The sequence below is a fragment of the Cygnus atratus genome, chromosome 9 (assembly GCF_013377495.2).
Source record: "Cygnus atratus isolate AKBS03 ecotype Queensland, Australia chromosome 9, CAtr_DNAZoo_HiC_assembly, whole genome shotgun sequence".
NCBI lineage: Eukaryota > Metazoa > Chordata > Aves > Anseriformes > Anatidae > Cygnus > Cygnus atratus.
This window is the reverse complement of record NC_066370.1, coordinates 10,121,847-10,148,841: the sequence shown is the minus strand read 5'-3', so window position 1 is coordinate 10,148,841 and position 26,995 is coordinate 10,121,847. Positions and strand designations below refer to the sequence as shown.

Genomic DNA, 26,995 nt, shown 5'->3' with positions numbered 1-26,995 from the left:
GCCGTTAGGGCAGGCGGCACGAAAAGGGGCCGCTCCCGCCGCGTGCCCTGCCCCAGCTCCGCCCGGGTACCCACGGACTTGTCCGGCAGTGAAACGGGGCCGGCATGGCGCAGTACGCGAGGAACGCCGCCGCCGCCGTGGCCGTGATCCAGCTCCGCAACCCGCCGGTCAACGCGCTGAGGTAACGGCGGCGCCCGCCCGCCCGCCATTTCGTGAGGCGGCCGCCGCGCTGGGGCACGGCCGGGGGCGTTCGGCTTCCCGGCCCCGGGGGCTGCGGCTCGGCCCCCGGGCGGTGGCCCCCGCCTGGTTAAGGGGCCGGGGGGGCCTGCACTGGGGCGGAGGGACGAGGAGTACGGCCGGGGCACCCCCGTGCCCGTCCCGCTGCAGGTGTGTGTAGGCGACTGTCGGCTGAGGGGACGCTGCTCAGATGACGCCTTCACAGAGCTGACACAAGCTTTTGAGCTTAGCTTTCCCTTTGCAAAAACCATGCTGAACTTTTCCAAGATTTTTGGTCTTTGTTATAATTTCTAGATACTTTTTTTTTTCCTCAGGAGAGATGCCAGGCTCATCAATCTGTGCTTTCTGCCATCTCCTGTGGAATCTGTTTTCAAACTTAGCACGTTTCTTGTCATTTCCAGTCTTTAAGTATCAGGATGAAGCTTCCAGTGAGAAATCACACAGCAGCATTAGCAGCTCGGCTGTTTCATCCCGCAGTTCCTTTGGAGTTTGTAGGTGAAAACCAGTTTTTCCTCCAAGACTGGCTGCTGTTCACATTACTTGTCCTGCAGGCTATTCGTTGTGCTTCCAAGTGAGCACAGGGGTTAGTTAGGGCAAAGGGCTCTGTAAGCTGCAGATGTGGTTCAGCAAGAGGAGCTGGCACTGAGATTAAGCCCCAGTATCAGAAGTGTAAACAGTGCACTTGGCTTTTAAAAATGATTAAGAAATTGACCTCTAAAAACTGTGGTCAAGAAAGACCAAAATTGATCTCAAACCATCCAGTGAAAAACAGTCAAACACAATTCAGGAGCCCCTGAAAACTGTAGTTTTCCACACAGATTGAAGTGGACAGACATGCTTTTCGGTTTATGTAATTTGTAACAAGGTTAGTATATTATAGTTCATGTAGCTGAATAGCAGCACATGGACCCTTCTTAAGCAGCTGTGGTTGAAGAGCCATTCTGTAGCAGTGATCTTAGCACATATTCCATGTGTATTCCCAAGGCAAAAAATCCACTGCAGTCATGCCCAACTTCTAAAGCAGAAAGTTTGTTAAAAAGAAGCTGAGAAGCAAGTAAAAGCATGAATGCCTGCTCTCACTCTTTTGTTGCAACATTTGAAAGCACAGAAAGATCATTTTCATGTGATCAGATAATTAGAATGGGAAAGCAAATTTGCAGTAACTTGATTGATTTATAGGACTCCCAGATTTATAGACATATAGAATATGGAATATCCCTTGGACCTCCTGTGGCCAAGACTGGGCTAAGAAAACTTGCCGGCTGTGCTCACAGCTAACTTGCCATCCTTCCCATGCAAAGCAGTAAGTGCTCTAATGCAGCATAACTCGGACTGCTGTGATCCTGGCCCTGTCAGTTAAGCTGCTGTGAAACTTTTGCTTGCAACACATGAGGGAACAAGACAGGTGGGTTTGACCTGTCCCTGTTGTCTTATATCAAGCAGTTCCAGCCAACTGTTTCACTGCTCAAGACAACTAACATGGTACACGTCGCTGGAGTATGGCGCGGGCACGTCCACTTCACTGTAACCAGCTTCAGAAGGATAGCTTGGTTTTCATGGGCTTTTACTTTATTTCCTGATCTGTTAAGATCTGCTGAATTTGCAGAGAGCAAGCATGACAGATGCACTGAGTTCAGCTTTCACCAGCTTTGCACTATTCTGTTACCAGTGAGGGTAAGACCTGTTTTAGCAGGAATCAACAATTGTTTCATACTTGCCATCAAGTAGTTTTTAGCTGAGACCTGGCTATAGCTAGGGAAGGTAGAGGGCACTCCGTGATCCTTGCACGAAACTTCTGCTTATTTTATATGCTGGACTGTAGGAAGCAGGTTTGTGATTGCTGTTTGAGATGTCTGACTACATAGGTGATAGCAGGCAGGGAAACTTACAGACAGGAGCCATGTCCCGCAGTCCTGACAATTTAATTTCACAGCAGGCACAGATGCTTTTTAAAAGGCTGGTGTGTTTTTCCTGCTCTGGCCTCACCTATCTCTCCCCATTACATGTGACACTCAGAGCCGTTATCCCAGCTCCCATGCCATCACACCAGCCATTAGCACTTTAGAAGCCACTGGTGGGTAGAAATTTGCTTTTTGCTGTCTGACAGCATCTGCTGCTGTGCAGGTACCTCCCAGGCAGTGCTTTCCTGAGGAATGTGTGCTGACTTGCGAGTCTGGCAGCAAATTTGGCTCCCACACACAGACTCCCCTTCAAGCTAATCCATCTCCCCACCAGCAGAGCTGGCATGTGCCAAACTTGCTTTTTTTTCCTGGTTTGCAGAGGTTTAACTTCCAGAGATCTGCAGTCCTAATGCATCTGTGAGACCGTGGCATAGAAAGAAGAGATTTAGATGTGCAAGGAACTGGACAGTTAGGGCGAACAGGCAGACAAGACTTGCAAGAGAAAGGATCAGCCACACTTCATGAGCAGAGACAGGCTGCTGGCACTGAAAATTAAGAAGGATGTGGAAAAATGTGCTAGTGCCAGCTGAGTAGCACATGCAGTTCTGAGTGAGTGACAGAAAGCAAAACATAAAGGTGATTTTGTATCAATGCTGTTAACTCTAAAAAGATAAGGTGGAGGAACTGGATTCTTGGCATCAAGTGGGCCCAGCTGCTAGCTGTGATGCCAGGCCACTGAATTTACAGGGATGAGGTAGAGGAGTGTATGTGTGGGATTATATAAAGTATAACTACATAGCTGCCATGAGTGGAAAAGCAGTCCCAGGCTCCCTGTGACTGCTAGGACAGTCCTTCAGACCCCCAGTCAGGATAACAATCAGAAAATGTTAAATGAGGTTAGAGGAGCTGCAGTTTCGGGATAGGTGCAATGATGGGAGACCGTGATTACCCGTGTTGGACAGGGATAGTGCCTCATCAGCTGAGATGTGGAGAGAAATGGGTGCAGTAAGTGTCTGCTTCCTGAAACTGCTAACCTTAGACCCCACAGAAAAGATGCCATTCTGGGTTTGGTATTAATTAATTAATGCATGGTATTAACTAATTAATGTTGGTATTAATTAATGCATGGCTCGATTCAAGCTGTGTTAGAGGAGAGCTGCCCTGTGACTGCAGCAGCTACACGGCTAGCTCTGACACTGAGGTGAGAGAGCACAGAGCAGCTAGAGCCAGCACCAGTACTGAGTTTCAAGGAAGGGAACTATGTAAATATCAGGCAGTGTGACCAAAGCCAAACACAAGTAACTCTGAAAGGAGCTGTCCAAAGCACAAAGGATCAAGCATGGAGACCGGTTTGTTTTTTTCTTGTTGGGGTTTTGTTCTGTTTTAAAGTTTCTTAGAGACCTAGGTAAACCATTCAGCCAGCAGGTGATCCAGAGCGGAACAGCTTGATGGGACAGCTAAGGAGACCCAGGGAAAAGTTTTTTGTTTTTTTTTTTTTTTATTAAGTGGAAGGCTTACTCAAATGAGAACAAGAAAGAGGGTAAAACATGATAGGAGAGATGCAAGCTGGAAATTAAGACGATTTTAAAAATATAAACAGTGCTTTTCAAAGCCTGCTACAAAAAAAAAAAAGAGCCAAAAGTTCTTCAAATACATAAATAAATAAATAAACCAGGACAAGCTTAGAGGATGCCGAGTTCAAAACTGACATTTACAGCTCAGGAAAAAGATCCTTACCTTTGACAGTTCTCTGAAATCATCAGCTCGCTGTGCTGGGACAGACCAAAATGCCTAGAAAATGTAGGGTACCATCAGCATGTATGGTGACAACAAAACAGAGGACATCATTCCTTTGCAATGTAAAACTAAAAAATTGCTTAAATATTGTGTGTAGTTCTGGACTTTGTATTTGGAAAAGGACAGGGGCATGATCCAGAAAGGGATGACGAAAATAACTAACGGGACAGAGCAGTGCCTTGAGAAAACATACTGGAAAGGCCGAGAGTCATCAGCTCGGAGAGGAAAAGGCTGTGGGACAATAAGGTCAAGATTTACAAAATCATAAAGAAAGCAAATAAATTGAAAGCCTAACTGTTTACAAAATCCTGCAGTAGTTGAACTAGAGGTGTTTGATTAAGTAGGAGATTGTTTTAAAACAGATAACACAGAGCTCGATGGCACAGGAGCCTGTGGAGGCAGATGGATCGGCAGAATTGGGGATTAGAGAAATTTGTGGACAGCAGGTCGATAGGGGATGCTAAATGAAGGTATGTGGATGCATACGGGACCATCCCTCATGCAGTGATTGTGGATGTCAGGGGGAATACAAGGGGGAGGGACCAGAGCTGCATGTTTTCCACAGATAGCATTTTCTACTGTTAGATTGGAACCTGACTGAATTAATTTTAGGGATTCCCTTAAATTGCTTTTTTTTTTTTCTTTTTAAATTAAAGTCCACATCCACAAATCCAAGCTAAAATTTGAAGTTCTTTAAAACCTTGTTACAAATCCAGCACATCATCACTGCAATGAGTAGAGTTTTATGCAAAACAGAAACAACCTGGTGTGGTCACCTACAGGAATATTCTCTTATCCCAGGGTGCACATGCTCTTAACAGCACCTACCACGTTTCTAAAACACATAACGCTGAATCCTCTCGGTATAACGACTTTTGCAGTCAAAACAGTACGCATGGCAGAGCTGACTGCATAGCATGGGATTAAGAGTCAGTTGGAACACATGCAGTGAATTTTTGCATTGTTTCTGTTAAATGAATGATACTGTTGCAGTAATGAAATACTTATGCAAATTATGGTGACTTTTTGCTTCTCTAATGTTTTAGCTGTTTGAAGTTGTGATACCCTTGAGTATTTTTATAATTATGCTGTCATACATTTTACTATGATTGCTTTCATGGAAGCATGAAAGCTTCTATCTTTTAGTACCAGTTACAGCGCAAGTTACTGAGCCACGCAGCCTCTGTGTTGGACTTTAACCTGTCTTGGAGCAAACGTATTGCTCCATTTTAGAACAAGAAGCTGCAAAAAGTCTGGTTCTTCTTCCTTTTTGTCCCACAAACACTTCTCACTGGGAAAAGGTTGTATGGAGGGAGAAGAAATATTTATGCAAGAACAGGGTCAAGTTATTCTCTGTCAAAAATAGTTCTTTTAATGCAGATAATGTCGGTATTGAACTGTTATTTTACAGCAGCCTTGACGACTAATTTTTCTCCTGGTAGGAGTATTTTGTAACTGCTGAGGGCTTGTAAATAATTTCTTATATAAAACCCTGAACCTTTTCATCTACAGGGGCAAACCTTTTATATGGGCGTTTTGCAACTGCTGATCACATGGCTACTGTAAACACAGAAATGCTCTGATTGCTTCTTGTCTGCTCCTGCAAGAGAATCAGGCAATTTTCCTACACAATATTTTCAAATCCAAAATTTAATATTTGTTAGGGATCCTGCTGCATATTTTTCCCCCTCTTTGCACCATAGATTGTAAGGTGCAGTGACATTTCATAAAGGTTTTCCCTTTAATCATCCAGCATTAGGTGAATTTGGTATTTCTGTGGCCTGGCACTGATGCAAAAAACAGACTCGAGCACAGGGTGCAGCCTGTGGGTCCTCCTCAAACAGCAGCAGCCGCAGCACTTGATGTTACAAATGGGATGAGATAAAACCAACTTTGTAACGTGTATTTGTCCCAGAGAGTATGAAACCATTTATTAAAATTGGAAGGGCTTTGTGTTCTGCTAAATAGAGCTAGGTGCACTGAAAAGATCTTTACTGAGTCACCTAGTAGTTTTTCTTTGTCATGGCCAAATTATTTTCATTTTAAGTTTCAGCTTTCGGAACCATCGCTCATGTCACACTTTGGAGTTCTCTGTATTTCTGGAGGAGGCAGTAGGTACCTAAGTGGCTGTTCTCTCTCCAGAAATGACACTTCTCAGCCTGTGGCTGCGTGGCCTCACCCAGGCAGCAGCTGGACCTGGAGACCCCTCAGACAGCCCGCCAGAGAGCACTGCAGGGCTGGATGCAAGCAGACAAATGTTGGTTAAAAAAACGTGTGGCACGCATGCAGCTTTTAACTGGAAGTTCAGTAGCAATGCCCAGTTGTGTGCTGCCCTGCAGACGTGGAAAAAAGAGGAATTCTGCTTTCCTTCTTCATCAGGGACTCAAAACCAGAGGACAAGGAAAGAATTGAGTTGGAGCACAGATGTGATGTGGAGACTCAGCCAGTAGGAGCTGAGTGCAGCTGACAGCCCAAATCGCGTGGCAGAGGGCAGGTTCCAATTGGGATTGTGCCTGTTTGTTCTCACCAGGGGTCACGTCCAGAACAGTGAATCAGAATTGAAAAATTCTGTGTGGCAGTACCAATTTCCCAGAGAATCTCACCTGCCTAACCTCTGTAAGTGGAAATGAGGAACTAAAAAAGCCCTGTACAGTTCTCAACTGGGGTTTACAAAAGAAATGCCAATATAGAAGTTTAGAAACCTGATTACAAAGAAGTTTCAATATACAAGGTCTGAATAATATAGCCATCATATTTATAACTTCACAAAATATTTTTATCAGTGGCTTTCTTATAGCCCAGATTGTACATACATACATGCTGGGTTGTGCTTTGTCAGCTCCCTCTGGATAGGAACCTGGGCTAAGATAGATCACGGACACGATTCACAGTTCCTTTGCTCCAGTTATCCCACTGAATTACATAAGAAGAGAAGTTGTATTTATTTATAAAGGACTGGACAAGCACATATGATACTTGAGTATTTCTCTATCCACTTATGGCTCAAATTTCCTGAATCAGTCATTATCTGCAGCTGTACTATGTATGCGCGCAGAAAAGTATCTCCCCCACAACATACACAATTACATACTTAAAAGCGCATGCATATGAACACAGTTTGGTATCTAAATTATACATACACACGATTTTTGTTACTGCTTCTGTTAATATGTGATAGGCGTTAGTGCTTCTTTACCTACCATCTTCTTTATTGTCACTGTCTTCTAAAGCAAAATATATATATATATAGAAGGACATGGAGAGTATATGTTTAGCTTTTTCAAATACCAAGTGGATGAATAGTCAGTTCAGATTTCTGTTTAATATCTGATTTGTAAAAATACTTTTTATACTTAACTGTTCAGTTTTGAAGTTCTTTAGTAATTCTTCACTGGACACATTAATGGCTTCTGTCTGTGGAGATACGTTCAGATGAGACAAAAAAATTCGTAGTGTTTTAGGCCCAAATTCACTTTGACAGGATGCCACCCAAGTTCAAGTGTGGGCCTACATACAGGTCTTTGCAAAGTGAAAGCTTCATAATTGTCAGCACAGCACCAGCTCTATGTCAGGTGTTTGAAAGATAGCTTTTTATCCCCGGAGCTCATTTCCCTTTTAAAAAGTTTGTAGGTTAGCAGTGGTTTAGCATTAATTACTTTCAAATTATGCTGTTTTCCTAAAAATCTGAATGTTTAATTCAAAAAGACATTTTCAAAAGAACATTTCCCTGTGCTGTTTGCTTTGGAAACAGGGATATCATAGGCACAAGAAGACTCTGCAGCAGCTGAGTGACAGGTCAGTCAGCAGTGATAAGCTTGTGGGTTTTGGCACTTGGCCTTAAAGTGAGAGACTAATGAAGATTCACCCAGAGGGGCTATGACAGAAGACCAGTCAGAGGACAGACTTGCATGGACTTACTGCTTATTTTCACTGAGCCTCTTGGTTTTGGTGGAAAGGTAACGTAGTTGACCATTAGTTGCTGACTCTCGAATGCATTTCAGTTTGACAGTTCTTCAGGCATTAGAGGATGGACTGAAGAGAGCGGATGCAGATCCTTCAGTGAAAGCTGTTACAATTTGTGGCGAAAGTGGGAAATTCAGTGCAGGTAAGACAAGTTTCTTCAATCAGTCTGAGAAAGAAAGCAAATACTCCCTGCCTACCACATCTGAAGATTCTCTGCCTTATAACACTGTTGATAAAATGGCCATGAGACAGTGGATTTTTTTCTACTCTGCTGTCCCATGATTGACATGGGGCACATGAGAGATTGGACAGGGCAGTTATGAGTAACAAATCTCCTCCAGTTCTAGAAATCTGTGAAGGTGGGGAATTTTTGTGGAGCTCAACATCACTTGTTAGTAGTAACTTGAACTGAACTATTCCAGACTCAATATTTTTCTTTTTTCTTTTTTAAATAAGCATCTCTGCAAATTACCTTAGTAGTTGCATGATCATTACAATTATGTATTTTTGTACTTTGCAATCCCCTTAGCTTTCTGAATAGGCTTAAGGAACCTGGCTTTCTTGCAGCTGGTCCCAAAAGGGGTTGCTTCCTGTTAACCACTCTCCTGCCAGCAGCATCTCTGCAAGACCTCAAACATCTGTGAGCAGTGATGTTTAATGGCACCAAGGGAAGGATCATTCCAGTCGCTGCTTTCCCCAGTAATTCCTTTTCATCTTTGTGCTTTCTCAGGTGCTGACATTCAAGGATTTTCTACTCCAAAGAGACAGGGTATTGCCTTGGGCCCCTTAGTTTCTCTCATCGAAAGGAGCGAGAAGCCTGTGGTGGCTGCCATTGAAGGCATTGCCTTGGGAGGAGGCCTGGAGGTGGCACTTGGCTGTCACTATCGGGTTGCACATGTGCAGGTAACACACGCTGTGAACTAGAGTCTGCTCCTGAAGAGGAGTTTCCTGTATCTTTCCTGCAGAGAAACTTCAGAGACTAAGTGTTAATTTGCCTTCGGTCTCAGTAGTCATTATCTGAATTCTGCGTAGTTGGCTTATGCGGCATGACTTTCTCTTACTTTTCTCCCCAGCCACATGAATTTTGCATTTCTTTCTGCTAGTGACCTAGTTTCAATAGGTAGTTGAAACTCAGCTAGCATAGAGCACTTACAATTTGATTTCCCATGGGCTCTGTTTCCTCAGGGAGCACTCTACCCAACAGACAGCTTCTCCCCCCACACACTTAAGTCTTTAAAAATTTTTTAATTATTTTTTTTTCCTCTTGAATCCCTACCTTCAGGATTGCTGAACTGCCTTTTAGCAGCACCTGGTCTCCTTACGTAGACTCTTCACTGATAGGAGCATCTCCTCATTTTTGCAGAATGAACCACTTTCCCCTGACAATGTGGGTTCCTATAGCACTGTAAAGAGGTACTCTACATATCCTGTATGCCACTTAAGAAGGATGCCTGAAGTAGTAGTCTTAAAATAATCCCACATCCCTTAAGAGCTCAACTGGAAATGTATTTTTTTTTTTTAAGTAACAAACTACGTAGATTTTTAAGAGAAGACAGGAGCCCTCTTCCTGCTGTCACTAGCTTCTCTGCTGTAACCCTACTAAATCTCAAGTGCATCAAGAACCATTTGAGCACTTTGGAAGGGGAGTTAGTTTAAAAGCTCAGTATGTGAGTGGTACCATTCTTCCTTCAATAAATTTGTAAGAACTAGGGTAGGGAGATAGCAAGTCACAGACAACCCTCTAGCATTTACTAACACCTACTTGCCTTGTCTGCACATGTGTTGTGGTCTGGGATGATGCTATTGTCCCCTTTGGTCTAATCCAGAGCTGTGCTAGCACCCACGCATCCTCTGAAGTGTGACACCTCCTCTGCTTCTGTTCATAAGTTGTTGAAAAGGGTGAGTGGGCTTGTCTTACATGGCAAAAAGCAAGGATGAGGTTTCTATATAGAAGTTCTTTGAGGATTCCTAGAGGAGCATCACGTGTAATCAGGTCTGCTTGTATTTGTTCTACGTGGTTCATAATTGACACTCTTGCTAAGACGACTTGTTGAATTTGACTTCACTTTAGGCACGGATGGGTTTACCAGAGGTCACCATTGGGTTACTTCCAGGTGCTGAGGGCACTCAGCGACTACCCAGACTTATTGGGGTGCCAGCTGCTCTGGATCTAATCACTACAGGTAAAGTGCTGTACCTCGGCCTTGCTGTGTTTATGAGGATAACTGAGTCATAGCATCACTTTGGTCTAGTGAAGCATAATGGCTTTTGGTTTTGTTTTTTAAACACATAGCTGCTTGTGTTGAAATTCAGCTTGCTTCCCATAAGGATTGACTAGGAAGGGGACATAAGTGCTTCTGAGGCACATAGCTCGTGATGCATTTTGTGCTCAATGAGCTTGTCTCATACTTGAAGCCCGCTACACAAGTCATTTGACCAGATTTAAAAAGAATGAAGTCACCTGGAATGCCCCACTGTAGTCACCTTATTTCTCTTTTTATCACAGGAAGACACATTCCAGCAACTGAAGCACTGAAGCTGGGCTTGGTTGATGAAGTTGTGGAAGAGAACACAGTTGAGGCAGGAATTCGCTTGGCAAACAAGCTGATTGGTGAGGAAAGAATTGTAGCAATGCCAAGAAATAATTGTTGAGGCCGAAGAGAGTCAGAACAAAGCCCGCTAGTTTGTTCCATATGCTCCATTCATTGGGTTTTGGCATCCATCTGAAACAGAATTAGCTGCAGAATTTTTCTGTTAAGCGAACGTGGAAAAATTCAGATGCTGGAGAGCTGCAGAAATTCAAATGAGGATTCAGAGAAAAACAGAAATAAGGAGTCCCTATGCTTATTAATTATATATCCAAACTTGCATGCTCCTCAGGGCTACTGCATTCAACTGATTTGGGGGAATATGCGCTCTTCCCATATATAACTTTGGATGATAGCTGGTATTGTGCATAGACCAGATGCATCATCAATAAGGGCTGATAAAAAATAACTGTCTCCCTCTAGCGGAGGGACTGGCACATCCTCAGCTGAACTCAATGATCCATGAGTCTGACTGTCCTTGGGCTGCGTGGTGAGATGCCTGTTTTGGAGACAGACTATTGACTCCTGTCAGGATTTGATGTGGAGCTCTTTCACATGAGATGCACACAAAGAAGGAAAAAAAAAAAAAAAAAACAGAATCTTCCTGTTCTGATCACGTGGCCTTTACAGGCAATGCTTTTCCAAACTGGGGTGCTCCTGCAGTTTTCTTTACTACAAAGACGACCAATTCTCCTTCTCTGTAGGAGTATTTCTCCCATGCTAGGAGTTGAAGCAGCCTCAGCTTTGGCCTAGATGACAATGCACCATGTTTTCAAGACAGCTCAATGAATACACTATTCTTCAAAAATCAGTGTCTTGCATACTTAGCTGCAACATGGGATTTATCAGATAGATGCAAAAGCATGTTCTTTGGCTGGGTCTTCCATAATAGATGCTCTTCCTTCTCAACATATTCATGCTAATGATTTTGGGGCTTCATTTCTGGTGCAGAACTGATGACACAAGCAATCTTTTTCTTTTTCCCGATATGTAATCTAGTTAAATATAAAACTTTAGAAAGATGGGTAATATACAGAATCATCTAGGTTGGAAGAGACCTCCAAGATCAGCTAGTCCAACCTCTGACCTAACACTAACAAGTACTCCACTAAACCATATCACTAAGCTCTACGTCTAAACATCTTTTAAAGACCTCCAGGGATGGTGACTCAGCATGGGCAGCCCATTCCAATGCCTAACAACCCGTTCGGTAAAGAAGTTCTTCCCAATATCCAACCTACTTCACTATTGCTTAAGAAAAGCAAAGGCACTTCGATTCACTGATCTAGTCTGTTTTGAATGAGAGTTCTATTTCCCCACCAGCTGGGAGGGCAGTGAAATATTACTACTTTGCTAGACAGATTAACCCAACAAATAGTGTTCCCTTTGATGTAACCTCTCAGCCTCTGAAAGAGACCATGTGTAAGATTGATACCGATACTGATGGCAGAATCAGTATATCATAAAATGAGTAATAGATACATTGCTAGAGCTAGCAAACTGGCAAGCATCCTGGCTTTCAACAAAAGCTAAGTGAAATGGGATGAATTGTAGACATTTGTATGGTTATTTCATCTGTGACAGATATGCAGTGGTTGAGAATTGTCAAAGTCAGCTTGAACATAGAGGAAAACCTCAGGAATGAGTCACTGAACACACTATTTCTCAGTATAACTTGCTTTCTGGAACTCTTGTGCACTGCCGTTACTGGCAAATTCCTGTTCTGTAGCTTCGGTTTCGCTGGAAAACGTCAGTAGCAAGGAAAATTGAGAACTGTGTAAGCATGCAAGAATCCTGACTGGATGTCCAGCAGGTAACCTGTCTGTTCCAGGCTTGCTCATTATTTGCAGTAGCATTTCTGTTTCTTGCTTCAGTGAAGAATGGGTGGTGTCACTGAAGGTATTTCACGTCATCACACTGTATACCAACTCCAACAGAATTTTAGAGAAAAATGCTTTCAAACTTCGTCTAATAGCTCTACTGGCATTTGCAGTATGTTCTTTAACAGTGAAAATACTGGAGACCAGCTCATCTTTCTCTCTCTCCTGCTTGGAAAATTTATCTTTAGACTTTGCAGAATATCATGAAAAGTTTTGTTGCATTGTTTATCCTCAGGTGACCTAATCAAGCAGACAGAATGGGGTACCCAGAATCCATATGTTCCTTTAGAGTCATTCCTGGTTTTGGCCTTCGCATAAATTTAATAAAATTCTCCTGCCATACAACAGCAAAACAGCACTTTTAGTTCTGTACCTCTGTATCTCTGTAACTCAGGGCTGCAGAAGAGATATAACAGTCTCATGTAGTGTGGGGAAACAAACCCAGACCAGCTAAGTTATGTTTTCAGTAAACATTTTCCAGACAATCTTAAGAACAGAATTGCACAGAAATGCCATCACAGAAATCCACTTTGTATGACAACATTTTTTTTCTTAAAAAAAAAAAAAAAAAACACACACGAGGCTAACAACTGCTGGCTTCTTACAGAGCAGTTTGGTTAAATAACTCATTGTCACTGAGGGAATTTCTGCTCCTAGCCCGGGAGTGCTCTACTGCAAGATCCATCTCAAAGAACCCATTCAGATAGGATTTTCTTTTAAAGCTTTCTCAGCACTAGAGCTGCAGTAACTTGGGGCAAGAGATCAGCCTCAGATGAGTGGCCTCACTGAAGCAAGGGTCCCTGATCGTTTCTATCCATAGGTGACAGAACTGCCTTTACAGTAGGTAGGCTGGGAAATCTTCATCCGTAAAACTTTATGGAACATTCTTAGTGAAGAACACCTTCTGAACAGCTCTGAATCAATGTCTGTAGGAATACACAGAGACATTTAATCTAAGATTTTTTAGTCAAAACCTGTAATTACATAACGCAGAGTAGGAAGTGAGTGTGTGTTCTTGTCCTTCTTCAGAAGAAATTGCTTGTTTATGCAAGAGAAAGTTTTCGCTCTTGAAGGTTTTTTATTTAAGGAAGGAAGGAATAGGCAGAAGCTAAGTCCTTAGAGACTAGAAGAATGTTCTTCCATTAAATGTGTTTGATAACCACTGCACTAATTTGAAGCTGCATTACATAATTTGTCCACCTGATGGCATCAAAAAATTGAAAATTTGCCATAATTGCTTGCAGTTTACACTGCCCACCTCTGTTGGCCTGCTGTAGCCTTCCTGGGCTGGAAGAGAAAATGGCAGCTGATCCTTTGCAAAGCAGATTTCCTGCTTTCTGACCATGTCTGCTGATTAACTTATCTTCTCAGAGCACAAGAGCATCAATGGCATACATCAAAGAGCCAAGGCAAAGTCCATTCAGTTTAGATTAGTTCAGACCCCACAGGTATTACGCTCTGCATGGAAAGATGATTAGGAGTTTCTGCCTGTAGGCCACCAGCAGTAACTGTGGAGGAAGTATGTGTTCCTTCTGAGGCTCGTGAAACCCACAGGAGTAGCAGCTACTGCTGCTCATGCAGTAACTGCATGCTTGAAATGGGGAGTACTGGAAAAAGTCAGTTACATTTACAAGGGCCTTTAGTGCATTATCTCTGGGAAGATGTACAATATGCAGATATTTGAATCTCTCTCCTGGGCTTATCATTCTGGCTACCACCTTCCTTAAGCAGATCTAGCAAAATGCCCCTTTGAGACAACCAGAGGGAATTGAGGGTCGACATTAGCCACACTTGTCTCTGAGTGGTCTGAGACCATTGCTAGCCTGAAGAACAGGGAACCAGTTCCAGCTTTTCTCCCCGGACATGTACAAGCAGTTTGCTGTACCATGCAGACTGCTGAGCTAGCCCTGCCTTCAGTCCAGTAATATCCCTAGAGTTCACTCTGGGATGCCCTTTTTTTTTTTTTTTTTTTTTTTACTTTAAATAGCAGTGTTTGATACTGCAGGCTTACATGTTGCTTTTGCTGATAAAAGTGTTATGGACTCAGTCCATCCTTTGTGCCACCTGGATTACAAACCCTAGCAAAACAAAGTAGATACCTGTGCTAGCTCCTGTTCATGGGTGATGTCTTTCTCTACATCATTGATGTCCAGTATCATTCACCATGTTCTTGCTTCTTTGATTTCAGAAACCAAGCTGTAGGTATCCTGCACTAATCTCTTCTTCCCAGGTTTAGGTTCAGATCATTCTTTCTATTCATAAGTACACTTTTGATTCTTAGTAGCATTGCAGCAGCAAGGAAGCTGCATGGAGGTGCTGTAGAAATGCTTAGCTGAATAAGAATTTTATTACAGGACCCTGAGGAGAGTTACTTTTCAGTCTGAGCAACCGTCTCACATTCCTCATCAGTATTTGCGCTTAACAAGTACAGTTTGCTGTCTGAAGACCATGTTTAAAGGCTGCCAGTAGCATTTCTGTTCACTTCTCACATGGGAGATACATGAAGTCTCTTGGTCTGTCCTGTCCTAAGTGGTCTTCCAGCCATCAGATTTGCTTTTTGGGACAAAGCAGTGGTTTCCTTTTTGGAAAAACGAAACCCGCTATTTCAGTCCTAAATAAAGGACTATGGATGAAGAGTATTCTCATATTAAAAACATACATTTAGGGAAGACAAAGGATTCAAAAATAAAGAAATATCTTGACTGAAATCCTGCAGTACTGCCAAATCCAAGCTATATTCATTGTCAGTGTGGAAGCATTTTGATGGACTCACATTACAGGAGAAGCTACTTACACGGTCAGCGTTCATCTTTTTGTGTTCTCTAAAAGGCTTAGTTAAAGAGCCTGACCTCTGAAGACCACTGTTTCAGGAAATCAATACCAACTCAGCCTGGGAATTCATGTGTTGTTTTTTTTTTTTCCTCCCCTCTCTCTCTCTCTTAAAAGCATCTGGTCTTAGAGGAAGAGTTAGAGTCAGGACATGTTCTTTGGAAAACCACAATTGCAGCGCTGCCATTATTCCTGCTTTTCAGTACCCTGTGTATGTTGGGGCACCAGATTTCCTGCCTCCGAATCTTCTGCTGATGCAGTGGCATTTTCAGTCAGACGGTGGAAGAGAAGGGCGAGCGGGGTGCTATATGCCACCTTTGAAAGAAAAGTGCTGCTACGCAGAGCTCATAACAGAAACCAGGCCAATGAGGTTATACATGAGAGAACTTCTCAGCACAGGGCTCCCATCAGAGGGGGCCCACCCACCATCCTGCTGTGGTGGTGGTCCAGGATGCTCCTGGGGACAGTACTGCAGTGCTCAATGCCATAACATCACAGTTAATGATCTGGATGTAGCTATGATGACGAAAGGCTTTGTGCAAATGTTGGAATGTTGAGGAGATGCCTCCTGAATTTCCTGATCTTGTTCCTCCATGGTCTTTAGTGAGGCAAGCTGCTAAGAACATCGGAATAGCCTGAACATGGGCAAATCAGAGATCTCCCAGCGGGCACCAAGGTTTATGTTTCTGAAGAGGATTTTGGTGTCTGAAATGTAACTAACTTCTCTCAATTAAGAATTCTTTCTAGGTATTACCATAGCAACCTCCTCCTGTAATGAGGCTCACGTATTTCTGTGGCTGCTTGATTCACCCCTTGCTGACACAGAAGCATGAACTCTTCCTTGTTATTCGTTTGCTCCCCAACTCATGCTGTGTGAGCCATCCTCTTGGCTAGTCCCACAGGGAACGGGGGACTCCTGCTGTTAGGGAAGAATTGAAGTCAGGGTGCATTTCCCAGTCATTCATATAAACGTCTGGGTCAGGACCCTGGCTGGAATGCATCTGGCTGGCAATGCCAATTGGGCACTGAGTGCTGAGCAACACTGGGGAAAAACTCTAATACTGAAGCTCACAGAAAGAACAGAAGGAGCCTTACAAATGCAACAGCTAGAACCGTGGAGTAAGAACTGGAGAAGTCAAGTCAATCTGTAGCTGAGAAAAAGGAAGGAGGGAGTTGTCTCTGAAATTGAAATCTTGCTTTGTTGAAGTCTGGGGAGAAGGGTCTTGAAAAATTGCCATTGTCAAGGCAAACAAAGTTAAAGAGAAGCATCAGACACTTGAATGCTGACTCAGATCATTGTGCCATGCAAGCCCTAGTACAGTGGGCTTAGCAGGAGGGGAAAAAGGTGTAACATTCTCATTCTATGTAGAGAGATGAAAATCTATAGTCCTCCAGGAAGCATGGAATGTTTTGTGCTATAACTGCATTTTTCTACCCACAGGCCAGCCCTTGGGACCCCGCAGGCTCAGCCTGAAGCCCATTCCAAGGCTGCCCAACATGGAAGCATTTCTCAGTGAGGCTCTCGTGAAGGTGAAGAAACAGGCCCGGGGGTGCCTGGCTCCAGAGCTCTGCTTCCAAGCAGTCAAAGCCGCCACAGAGCAGCCCTTTGCAGATGGAGTCCGGAGGGAACAGGAGCTGTTTAACATCCTGCTGACCTCAGGCCAAGCCCAAGCACTGCAGTATGCTTTCTTTGCAGAGAGAGCAGTGCAGAGGTGGACAACGCTCAGTGGAGCTTCGTGGAAAAGTGCTTCCCCTCAGCCCATCTGCAGAGCGGCTGTGATAGGTAAGGGGATGAAAAGCTGTTGCATTTCCTGACTGTGCAGCTAACAGCAGTGCTGAAAGGGAGCAAGATGAGTATAGCAGGGCTTTACTCATGGCAGAAAGCCTAAGCAGAATTCCCTAGCAGTCACTGGTACCCAGCACAGGACAGATATCCCAGGCCCATAGGTGACATGCAAGGAAATAAGCTGTCACTGCACTGGTAAGCTCAGGGAAGGTCAGATGGCAAGTCATTTCCCAATAGATTGCTACCTAATCCCACCCCTTTCTTTAGGAGAGAAACTTCCTCCACTTTCAGAGTCAGCTTCATCTGTGCATCATAAGCAGTCTGTTCCCTTTTAAATACTGCCATGTTGAGTCCTGGCTTTGCTCCATGTTAGAAGCAGGTTTGCACGAAATTCTCCTCCTCCTGGTCTAGTTCTGTATTAGAAGTGCATGTGCATAGAGTCACTCAGGGATATATTAAAACAAAAATGTTTTGACAGCTGTATTTTAAGAAGATTTCATCTCACTGGGATCCACTCTTGCCATTTTGTAGCCCAGCAAGATAATGCCTTCATTAATTTTTTATAAGAGCAATTTAAATAAAACCTTTGATGCACTGCTGAGATTTAAAAAAAAAAAAAAAAGTAGTATCTTTCAGCTCGGCCTGTTGATAGTAGCACTCAGAAATGGTTAGATGAGTAATGGAGCACTTGGAAAACGTCCATTCTTTTTCAGAGAAAGCTCACCAGACCAACACTGCTCTTTCCAGGCCTCCTGTGCCCTGTAAGGAGCTCTCTGGAAGCTCATTTCAGACCAGAGAAACACTTACTTTTCAAAGTTCCCTTCTCTTCATTAGCTTCCCTGACTTAATCCATGCTTCATTTTTAATGAAAATGTTTCTTGAACATTGCTCCACAAGCCTTGTGAGGCAGATCTGTGGCTGTTAGGTCATTTGGGTAATAAGGCATGAATTATCACCAAATTTATCATGTGACTTGGGTGCAAGCGAACCCAGACAGGTCAGTCCTCTAGTGTTCTTTGGCAGAAAGGGCTTATGCTGAAGTTTTGTAGGAACGACCGGGAGACTAGAATCAACAATTAAATGGACAGTCTTTGTTAGGGACTGATAAATGATGCTACAATTACTAACTTTTCTTGAAGAGTCTCAATACGAATAAACAGTATAGCCAAAAAACAGTATAGCCAAAAGGACCATTCAGGGCATCTGATCTACTTATGTTCATGCTGTAACTAAACTAAGGGAAATTTTAGGGACAAATCCAATCCCTGTTTGAAGGTTCCTAGAAAAAACAGCCTGTATCTTATTTCCAGACTGAACTGGTAGGGCTACATCTCCCACCCTTTGGATTAAGAACTGCCAAAAAAAATCTGCCAGACTTCTGAATTCTGGTCTGAAGCTGACCCAACCTCTTCTACCCAGGTTTCAGTTTTCTTGTAGCTGTTTACAGACATAGTTCAAGTTAACCCATACCTTTTGCAGAATAAATAAACTAATTGCTTTGATTCTTTTGCTGCTGAGCACAATCTGTCATGCTTTAGTCATTTTCTTTATTCTCTGAACTTCCTCTGATTTTTCCCAACACTCCACAAAGCATGCACACCAGAAGTGTGAACAGTATTCCAGGAGTAATTATGCTAAGACCAGGTACAAAGATAATATTTCTTCTTTGTGCCTGCCTAATATGCTCAAGGTAACACCCAATGTTTGTATTAGCCATGTTTACTACATCCTGTTAATTATCCACTGGCAGGAAGCAGCAAGGGCCAGCAGTTCTCCAAGGGATGGAGTACTGAGGGGAATCCCAGAATCCTCTACAAGTCACCCTGTCCAGCCCCCATGCTCAAACAAGGCCACCTAGAGCCAATGTCCCAGGGCCGTGACAAGACAGCTCTTGAATATCTCCACAAATGGAGACTCTGCAGCCTCTCTGGCAACTCATACCAGTGCTCAGTCACCCTCACAGCACAAGAAAATGTTTCCTGATATTCAAATGAAGCCTCCTACGTTTCAGTTTCTGCCCTTTGCCTCTTGCCTTGACGCTGGGCTCCACTGACAAAAGCCTGGTTACTTCTTTGCACCTTGCCCTCAGGTTTTTGCATACATTGACAAGATTCTGCCCCACTCCCACCTTCTCTAGGCAGAAAGAGTCCCAGCTCTCACAGCCCTTCCCCACATGTGAATCATTCCACTCCCTTAACATTTTTGTGGCCCTTTATTGGGCTCATTCCAGTATCTCCATGTTTCTGTCATACTCAGGAGTCCATAACTGGACCCAGCAGTGCAGAGCAGAGGGGACAACTCACCTCCCTCTGCCTGCTGGCATCACTCCTCATACAGCCCTGTGTACCATCAGCCTTCTCTGCAGCAAGGACCCGTTGATGCTCATGGTCAAATTGGTGCCCACCAGGACCCCAGATCCTTTTCTACAATCCTGTTTTCCAGCCAGTCAGCCTTGAGCACGTACTGGTGCATAGGATTATTCCTCCCAGGGCGCAGTACTTTGCATCTTTCCTTGTTGAGCTTCATGACGTACCTGTCAGTTCTCCCTCTGGATGGCAGCACAGCTCTCTGATGTATCAATTATTTACAGTACCTGAGCAAGGCAAAGAGGACAGACTCTGAGATCATGCCAGGATCCAGACAATCAATCAAAATTCACACGATGAAGCAGGTCCAAGGTAGAGTGGGGAAGCCAGTCAGCAGGTTGAAGCGTGGCTCAATGGGACCACAGCCAGAGCCAGGCAGTTCTCCAGTGTAGCTCAGGAAAAGAGCAGAGGGCCGGGGCTGAGCTTAAATTGGGCTCTGAAGCCCCTGGGTGGTGCGTGTGGGGTGGAGGCTCCAGGTGTAGCTGGTCAGGGTCATTAAAGCTTATCAATCCTCTCAAGGCCTTGACACCTGCCAAAACTCCTAATTCTTTTTCTGAATCACTGCTTCTATCAATAACCCCCATAAGCAATATAGCTTGCTTTGTTTGTGCAAGGTGTAGACATTGTACTTCATTTGATAAGCAGCTTCTGTTTGGGAAGCCACTGATCACCTCCTTTTAACTCTTAATCTTATGCCATACTAAATGTCATTGCTTTCCATCACTTACTTCTTTCTGCCACCCCACTGGGCTTTTTCTCTTTCCTCTGGAAGGACTTCCTCATGTCTTGCCTTTTGGTATCAAAGAAATAGTAAGTCCTTTGGAGATGGGTTCAGAATATGCCAACACCATTGCATTTTTTTCTCTCTCAGGCTGCCATAACAAGAAGTCATTCTCCAGCGAGTACCATCTCATATTTCCATATTCTTGATTGTTAGCACGTTCTTGTAGCACCAGAAACCAAAATCCTAGGGATGAACTTTTAGGGACACCTCTTAAAATAGTGCTGATCATCCCTTTAAAGTACTGAGTCTCTATAGGTTATCCAGGGTCTCCCTGTTTTCCCTAGAGAGAGGAAGGCATGATCTTGCATCCATTTTGGATGGTGAGAGGTCAGGCGGCCCCCAATTCAAAATAGTGCTGTTTCACACACTAAAACCCTGTTGCAATATGCTGGTTCTTCTGTCTGTTATCACTGCAAAATGGGAAGCAACTGAGCAGATCACTGCGACATCTTCCTCCTTCAGTAGCTTTTCTGCCGGCACAGAGGACTTTTGGGTATGGAAGCCCTGTAATGAATGCTGGGGGAGCCTTGCTTTGTGGACCCCCTGTCAATCCAATATTAACAGGACCTTGTTAGAGGGAGTTGGCACCAAGTCTTAATGGATGTTCAGCATCAAGCATTATGTGTCATTTTTGTAGGCTTGCTTGATAGATGGCATTGCTGATGAGTTGGCGACTGTTGCCGTGCAGTCCTGGCTTCCCATCAGCTACCTTTGTCTGTGGGTTGTTTGCTGAAGGACTGATAACAAGCAGCACCCAGCTGGGCAAGATCCCTCCTGCTCTTGGCCTAGCTGTCCATGGCTGTCTTCAGACACAGGTGATGCCACCTACCTCATTTGCTCCTGCTTGCTCTGTGCTCTTGGCTCCCATCTCTTTCCACCTTCTCTGGTTCCTCATCACCCAGAGAAAGAGTTCATCTCTGTCCCTTCCTCAGTCTTTCAGTAGCTTCCTGCTTGCTTTGAGTATCACATTATTTCTGCTTGAAGTTCATACCCTGAAACAGTTAGAGAAAGAAGCAGCTCCAGTCTGCATCAGTCCACCACCGCCAATTGCTCACTGTTATTTTTAACATGAAAATTGGAACAGTCCTTGTATATTTTTACCAATTTATAAAGTGCTGTTTCCAATTCCTGTTATTTTAAAGTCTAAATATTCATTATAGTTCAGAATGTTTTCTACTGGTAAGTATTTCTCTAGTGCGTGTGACTCTACATAAGTTGTTTTATACATATTTCGAGTTTGTTTGTTTTGAAACTTGTTTTTAAAATCCTTCAATTAACTTTGCATCATTTTTCATGTTCTCAGTACCTGATGTGACAGAGCAATAATTAACAATCATTATTCACTCTGCTTGCCCCACAAATGATTTTGTTGTATCCATGTTTGGCCTTAAATTTCATGAGTTTAAGCGTAGCTTTATTTATATGCCAAAGCTACATTTTGCAATGAAAGGCCAGAAGCAAGATGGCTAGACACTGGTCTTTTCCTGAAGCACATTTCAGTCTTCTTTTGAAAGCTGGGCCTTGGGCAAGAACACAACTCTGGAAACAGTTCTCTGAATGAAAGACAAGAATATAGGGTTTTTGTAATGATCTGGGGGAAGAGCCCAACTGAGGAACAAAACAAAATGTACAGTAGAAATCCTGGAGTAGTTCTTAGCCGTGTTTTGGTCTGTGCAACCTGAACTGAGCATGCAACACTTCCCTTTCTTCTACAGCCTTCTACCCATGCAAGACCCAGTGATTTCCTACCATTTTTTACTGCTCTAATACATTTTTCACCAAGATCACGAGTCTCTATAAATTTGAAAGGGAAGTCCTTAGAAATGCTTCTTTCTCTACTAAATAGCCAGATCTCTCCTTGGTTTTATAGCCCAATTTTAGAAAATATTTCCAGGGGAGTCATGCTGTGCAAGCTCTAATGTAACAAAACCCTTGGGGCTTTCATTACTCTCTCTGCCAGCTTCATTAAACATCATTTCATACAGGCCACTGAAGAGTTATGTAGTAAGTTGAGAGACAGCTTTTCTAGGTCAGAAACAAGCTTGGCAAGCTTATGTCTTATCTATAAGCCTCCTCCTGTGGCCTAGAAAGTGCAGGACTACAGGCATGTACGCCTGTCTGTCGTGGGACGGTGAAAACCTAGACGGGATTACTTACACTACATGTGAACAAAAGCAAAGAGCTGAATCAGCTAACACCAGAGTTTTGATCTAGGAGGGAGCAGCTTGTTCACGTCGTGAGAGAACTGCTAAGATTTCAGTCAGGAAACTGAAGCTGAGAGGAGCAGGAGTTACTAAGGCCCAGGGTGTATTGGCTGTTTCTTTAGTACGGCTTCGAAATTAAGAAGGGAAACCCCTGGAAAGGAATAAAAGAGTTCAAGAGGGAGCTGTGAAGAACTAGGATGTGGAAGTGCAAACCCTTTACCATGATGTCGAAAGAGAGCCTTAAAGATGGGGCTAGGCTTGGTGGCTGTACAGGAGGTGGTGGGTGACACTCCCGCACTGTCTGAGAAGAAAGCAGTCTTTGTAGCTCAACAAAGACAGAAAGAGCTGTTTTAACACCCTGCTGATACATCCAAGCCTCTGAGAACTGAGCAAAGCAGAAGGAGCTATTTGTGTTTGTTTGGTTGTCAGTCAGCAAACCGTGGACAATGAAATACTAAGAATTGATTCATGTTATTCTACCTTTATTTTCAAATTAATTTTTGTAGTGTCTGATCATGAAGATTTAATTTCCTAGAAAGGAAGTTCAGCATTTGCTTGGCAGCGAAATGGTTTATGAGCAAGCATCCAGATAGCAATGTCTATAAGAACTGTTCTTAAAGCTAAGCAGGGAGTGTTTTAAATGTCCTCCGTGTATACGAGTTTAGCATGGACAGAACTAAATCAAGGGTGTGTGGCTTGCAGGAAAAATACACTACCTTGTTTGACCTTCAAAGTTGGAACTTGTTTAACTGATGACATAATTTCAGCTCTTCTTTATAAAGCTGCTTTAGACAAATTTTTTAATCCCCTTGTTTCTGTTTATTTGTTTAGCAGACTTTCATTTGTAAACCTGGGATTAAAAAAATCATTTTTACAGAATTATGACAAACCTGGACTTTGTCTAGTTGTTGCTTTATTTAGGATATTAATAATGCTCCCACTCAAATGCTTTGCACTTTTAAAGCTGGTAAAATTGCACTGGCCTTCTCTCACTAGTTTGTATTCGCTCAGTCCAAAAAGCCTCCATCAGGGGAGAACAGTGTAAGTAGCGTGGGGTGGGTATCATAGGAAAGTGTAAGCCTGCGGCTTCGTTTTATGTAATAGAGGGCAGAGCTGGCGGAAGGGCTCAGAAGGAGGGAAAGGAGCGAGCCAGTAATCTCCACAATATTATTCCTCCAATGTTAGTATGAGCTGGTAATAGCACATTTATGGATCTTGGAGGAAAAAATACAGCTCAAATGGATGTTCAGTAATGGGAATTCTGGACAAGAGTTTTAACTGCACGGTTGGACAAGGAAGACTGTATCTTCACTAACCTTCAAAAGTTAGCAATAGCCTGCATTGGACGACTTGGCTTGTTCCCGGTGGGCAGAGGTGTCCAATATGAAGCGTGAACAGCAAGCAAAAGGCTATTGATGTTCCCAAGTGATTAAAAAGGAGGTGGGATATGTTGAATTCTGGATTAAGAAGACATTGTTAGTTCCGTGCCTGGACTGGTGATGGGAGATATATGAGACAGAGATAAAATCAAGAGCAGATCGGTTTCTGAGAGTCTTTACAGAAATTGCAGCTGAATTTGTGTTTGCATCAAAGATTATGCAATGAAGAGCAGAGGGAGAAGAAGGAGACAAAGAGGAAACTTGCAAGGAGGAGGGAGAAACCAATTGTCTGAGCTTTGCTGGTGTCTGAATCTCTGTGGGGTGTGTTTGCTTGCACTGATGTTCTTCCATGAGTGCCCCAGAGAAGCACTGGTATCCTGAGGGTGAAGCTGCTAGAAGCTGGCAAGAAGGTTGAAGTAGAAACTCACATCTCCTGTCTGCTCTCACCAGGTTCTAACTCTTAAGCGATGCTGGTTTCCATAGGTATAAAACTTCACAGGGAGAAGATGTGAATCACATGGAGTGAATCCCATTGGTATTTTGTAATCTTGAGAAGATGTCAACTTGCCTTTCTGCTCTTGCTTTTCAAACACTTAGGCTCGCTGAAAGAGAGGCTTCACCTTCCTTTTTTGGAGTCTTCAGTTCTTTTCTTCTGTCTGTGCACCATTCATTTTGCTTAGGCTTCTGCCTTTTATCCCGGAGATACCAGAGGAAGTGCTGCTGTCAAGTGATTGATTGTAACATTTTCTATTCATAGTCTCTGATTCTATCTCCCTTTTATCCCTAGGGCTGGGAACAATGGGCCGAGGCATTGTGACTTCTCTGGTTAAGGCCAACATACCCGTGGTAGCCCTGGAGCAGGACATGGAGTATCTGAACACGGGAAGAAAAGCTGTGATGCTCCTTTTGGAACGTGAGGCTATGAAAATGGGGCAGGATGCCCAAAGCCTGGATTTCCATAACCCTGCGCGTCTCCAGTTCACTGTGGACTTTGATGGGTTGCGGGATGTAGATGTAGTTATCGAAGCTGTGTTTGAGAACATGGCACTGAAGAAGGAAATATTCAAAAAGCTATCAGGGATCTGCAAGCCGGGGGCCTTTCTGTGTACAAACACATCAGCCCTGAACATCGATGAAATAGCCTCTGCCACGAGCCACCCACAGCAGGTCATTGGCACACACTTCTTCTCCCCTGCTCATGTGATGAGGCTGTTAGAAATAATCTATGGCCGTCACACATCCCCAGCTGCCATTGCCACTGCCATGCAACTAGCCAAAGCGATGAAAAAGGTTGGAGTGGTGGTAGGGAATTGCTTTGGTTTTGTCGGGAACCGAATGATGTTTCCATATGTACAACAGGCAGTTTTTCTTTTAGAGGAAGGAAGCAGACCAGAGAATGTAGATCAGGTTCTTGAAGATTTTGGGTTTAAGATAGGGCCTTTCCGAATGTCTGATCTCGCCGGGCTGGACGTGGGCTGGAGGTCTCGGAAGGGCCAGGGCCTCACTGGGGCCTCACTGCCTCCAGGAACGCCTGCCCGCCAGCGGCACGGCCGTCGCTACAGCCCGCTGCCCGACCTTCTGTGTGAGCAAGGCAGGTTTGGGCAGAAAACTGGAAAAGGCTGGTATCAGTACGAGAAGGCTGGGGGCAGGACAGCCAGGCCAGATCCGTGGCTTCACAGCTTCCTGTCTGAGTACAGGGACACCCATCAGATCAAGACCGGCTTTATAGACCAGGAGGAAATCCTGGAGCGGTGTTTGTTTTCTCTCATCAATGAAGGATTTAACATCCTGGCTGAAGGAATAGCTTCAGGCCCAGAACACCTTGATGTCATTTATATCAATGGCTATGGGTGGCCAAAGCACAAGGGTGGCCCCATGTTCTATGCTTCCACCGTTGGGCTCCCTCGCATTCTGGCTAAGCTGCAGAAATACTCTGAGGCCCACCCTGATGTCCCCGAGCTGCGTCCCAGTGCCTTTCTGAAAAAGCTGGTAGCTGCGGGGAACCCTCCCCTCAAAGAGTGGATGTCGTGCTCAGGCTCACAGAGCAGCAAGCTGTGATTTCATTGATACCTGCTCTATAAATTCATGGGAGAGATCTCGTGAAACAGGTGCTGTAATTGCCCTGTCTGTTCCAATCAAAACCAAAGTGCTTCAGGCTCGTAAACAATGTCACTAACCTTCCTGGGCCTTCGCAGAGAATAACTTTGGCCAACGATTGATCTCAGTCAGCCCCCCGCTGCCGGCAGCCACTGCCATCACCCGCCCTTCCGTCTCACCACCAGCCTCACCCACCTTTTTTGCGCATCGCTGTGCACGGACGCATTTCACTTTGCTCTGCCTTTAGGACTTCACAGCAGTGCTTCTCTTCCGGTCCGTCTGTGTCGAAGGGACAGCAGCACACAGCCCTCAAAGCAAATCACAGAGGGAGGCGAGAGCGAGACGGTCACAATTCACAAAGGAGATGGTCACAGTTCACCCCACATGAGATGAATCTACCAGATCCTGGCCTAAATGTATTTCGCAGCCTGTTCAGATCTCCCCCTGCAGCCCATCTCCACCCCAGATTTCCTGGCTCTCTGAAACGCAGCCAGTTGGAGCCTGTTCCCTTCCTGCTGCTGGGGGGAGTTGGCACAAGGGGCACAGTGCCTTTCAGAGGTAAATTCAAATGAATTGGAGAGAGCAGCTTTGGACAGAGAGCGAGGGGCAGGGCTGGCACTGTCCCCTCCTCCCACAGAAGCAAATGCTGATAAATGACAGAAAAGCCACAAATGCATCAACCTGCCTAACTTGCCCGGTGATGTTGGCTCACGACCGGCCTTCTGCATCCAGGCTCCAGCCTCCTTTATCATCCACCTGTCTGTGTCCAGGCAGAAACATCTTCTGGCATCTCTAAGTGTGGGTTTGCGTTGCCAACCCTCCCCCTTTCTTGCCTGCCTACAGCTACCTAATTGATCTAATTGACCAGACTGAAGCCTGGCCTGGCACTTACCGGGTTTTCACATGCACAGAGGGCACACGGAGGAGTGCAGGGCTCCAGAGCTGTGCAGGCAGGAACATTTCTGCAGGCACACAGGGAGCAGAGCAGGGGGAGGTGACCAAACTTCCTCCAGGCTTGCTGCTGTGGGGCAGTCACCCACTGCTCGTGGCCTGTGAATTTACCGCCTAGGCTGGCGTGGGGTGGGTCTGGGTTCCCTTCTCAGGAAGATTAACATCAGATATCTAACTTCTGCTTCCTATTTTAATAAAACTGCTTTGATTACATGATACCGTAGTGAAAATGG

The 26,995-nt window shown here is 44.3% G+C and overlaps 1 protein-coding gene across 1 annotated transcript; it reads left to right on the top strand.

Moving 5' to 3' along the window:
- The first annotated feature begins 16 nt into the window (after positions 1-16).
- On the top strand, positions 17-26,995 carry EHHADH (enoyl-CoA hydratase and 3-hydroxyacyl CoA dehydrogenase). Its single transcript, XM_035544501.2, has 7 exons — positions 17-181; positions 7,937-8,040; positions 8,629-8,801; positions 9,970-10,081; positions 10,405-10,509; positions 16,637-16,978; positions 24,502-26,995. The coding sequence occupies exons 1-7, from the start codon at positions 105-107 to the stop codon at positions 25,770-25,772; spliced, it is 2,184 nt and encodes a 727-aa protein (XP_035400394.1). The 5' UTR covers positions 17-104; the 3' UTR covers positions 25,773-26,995.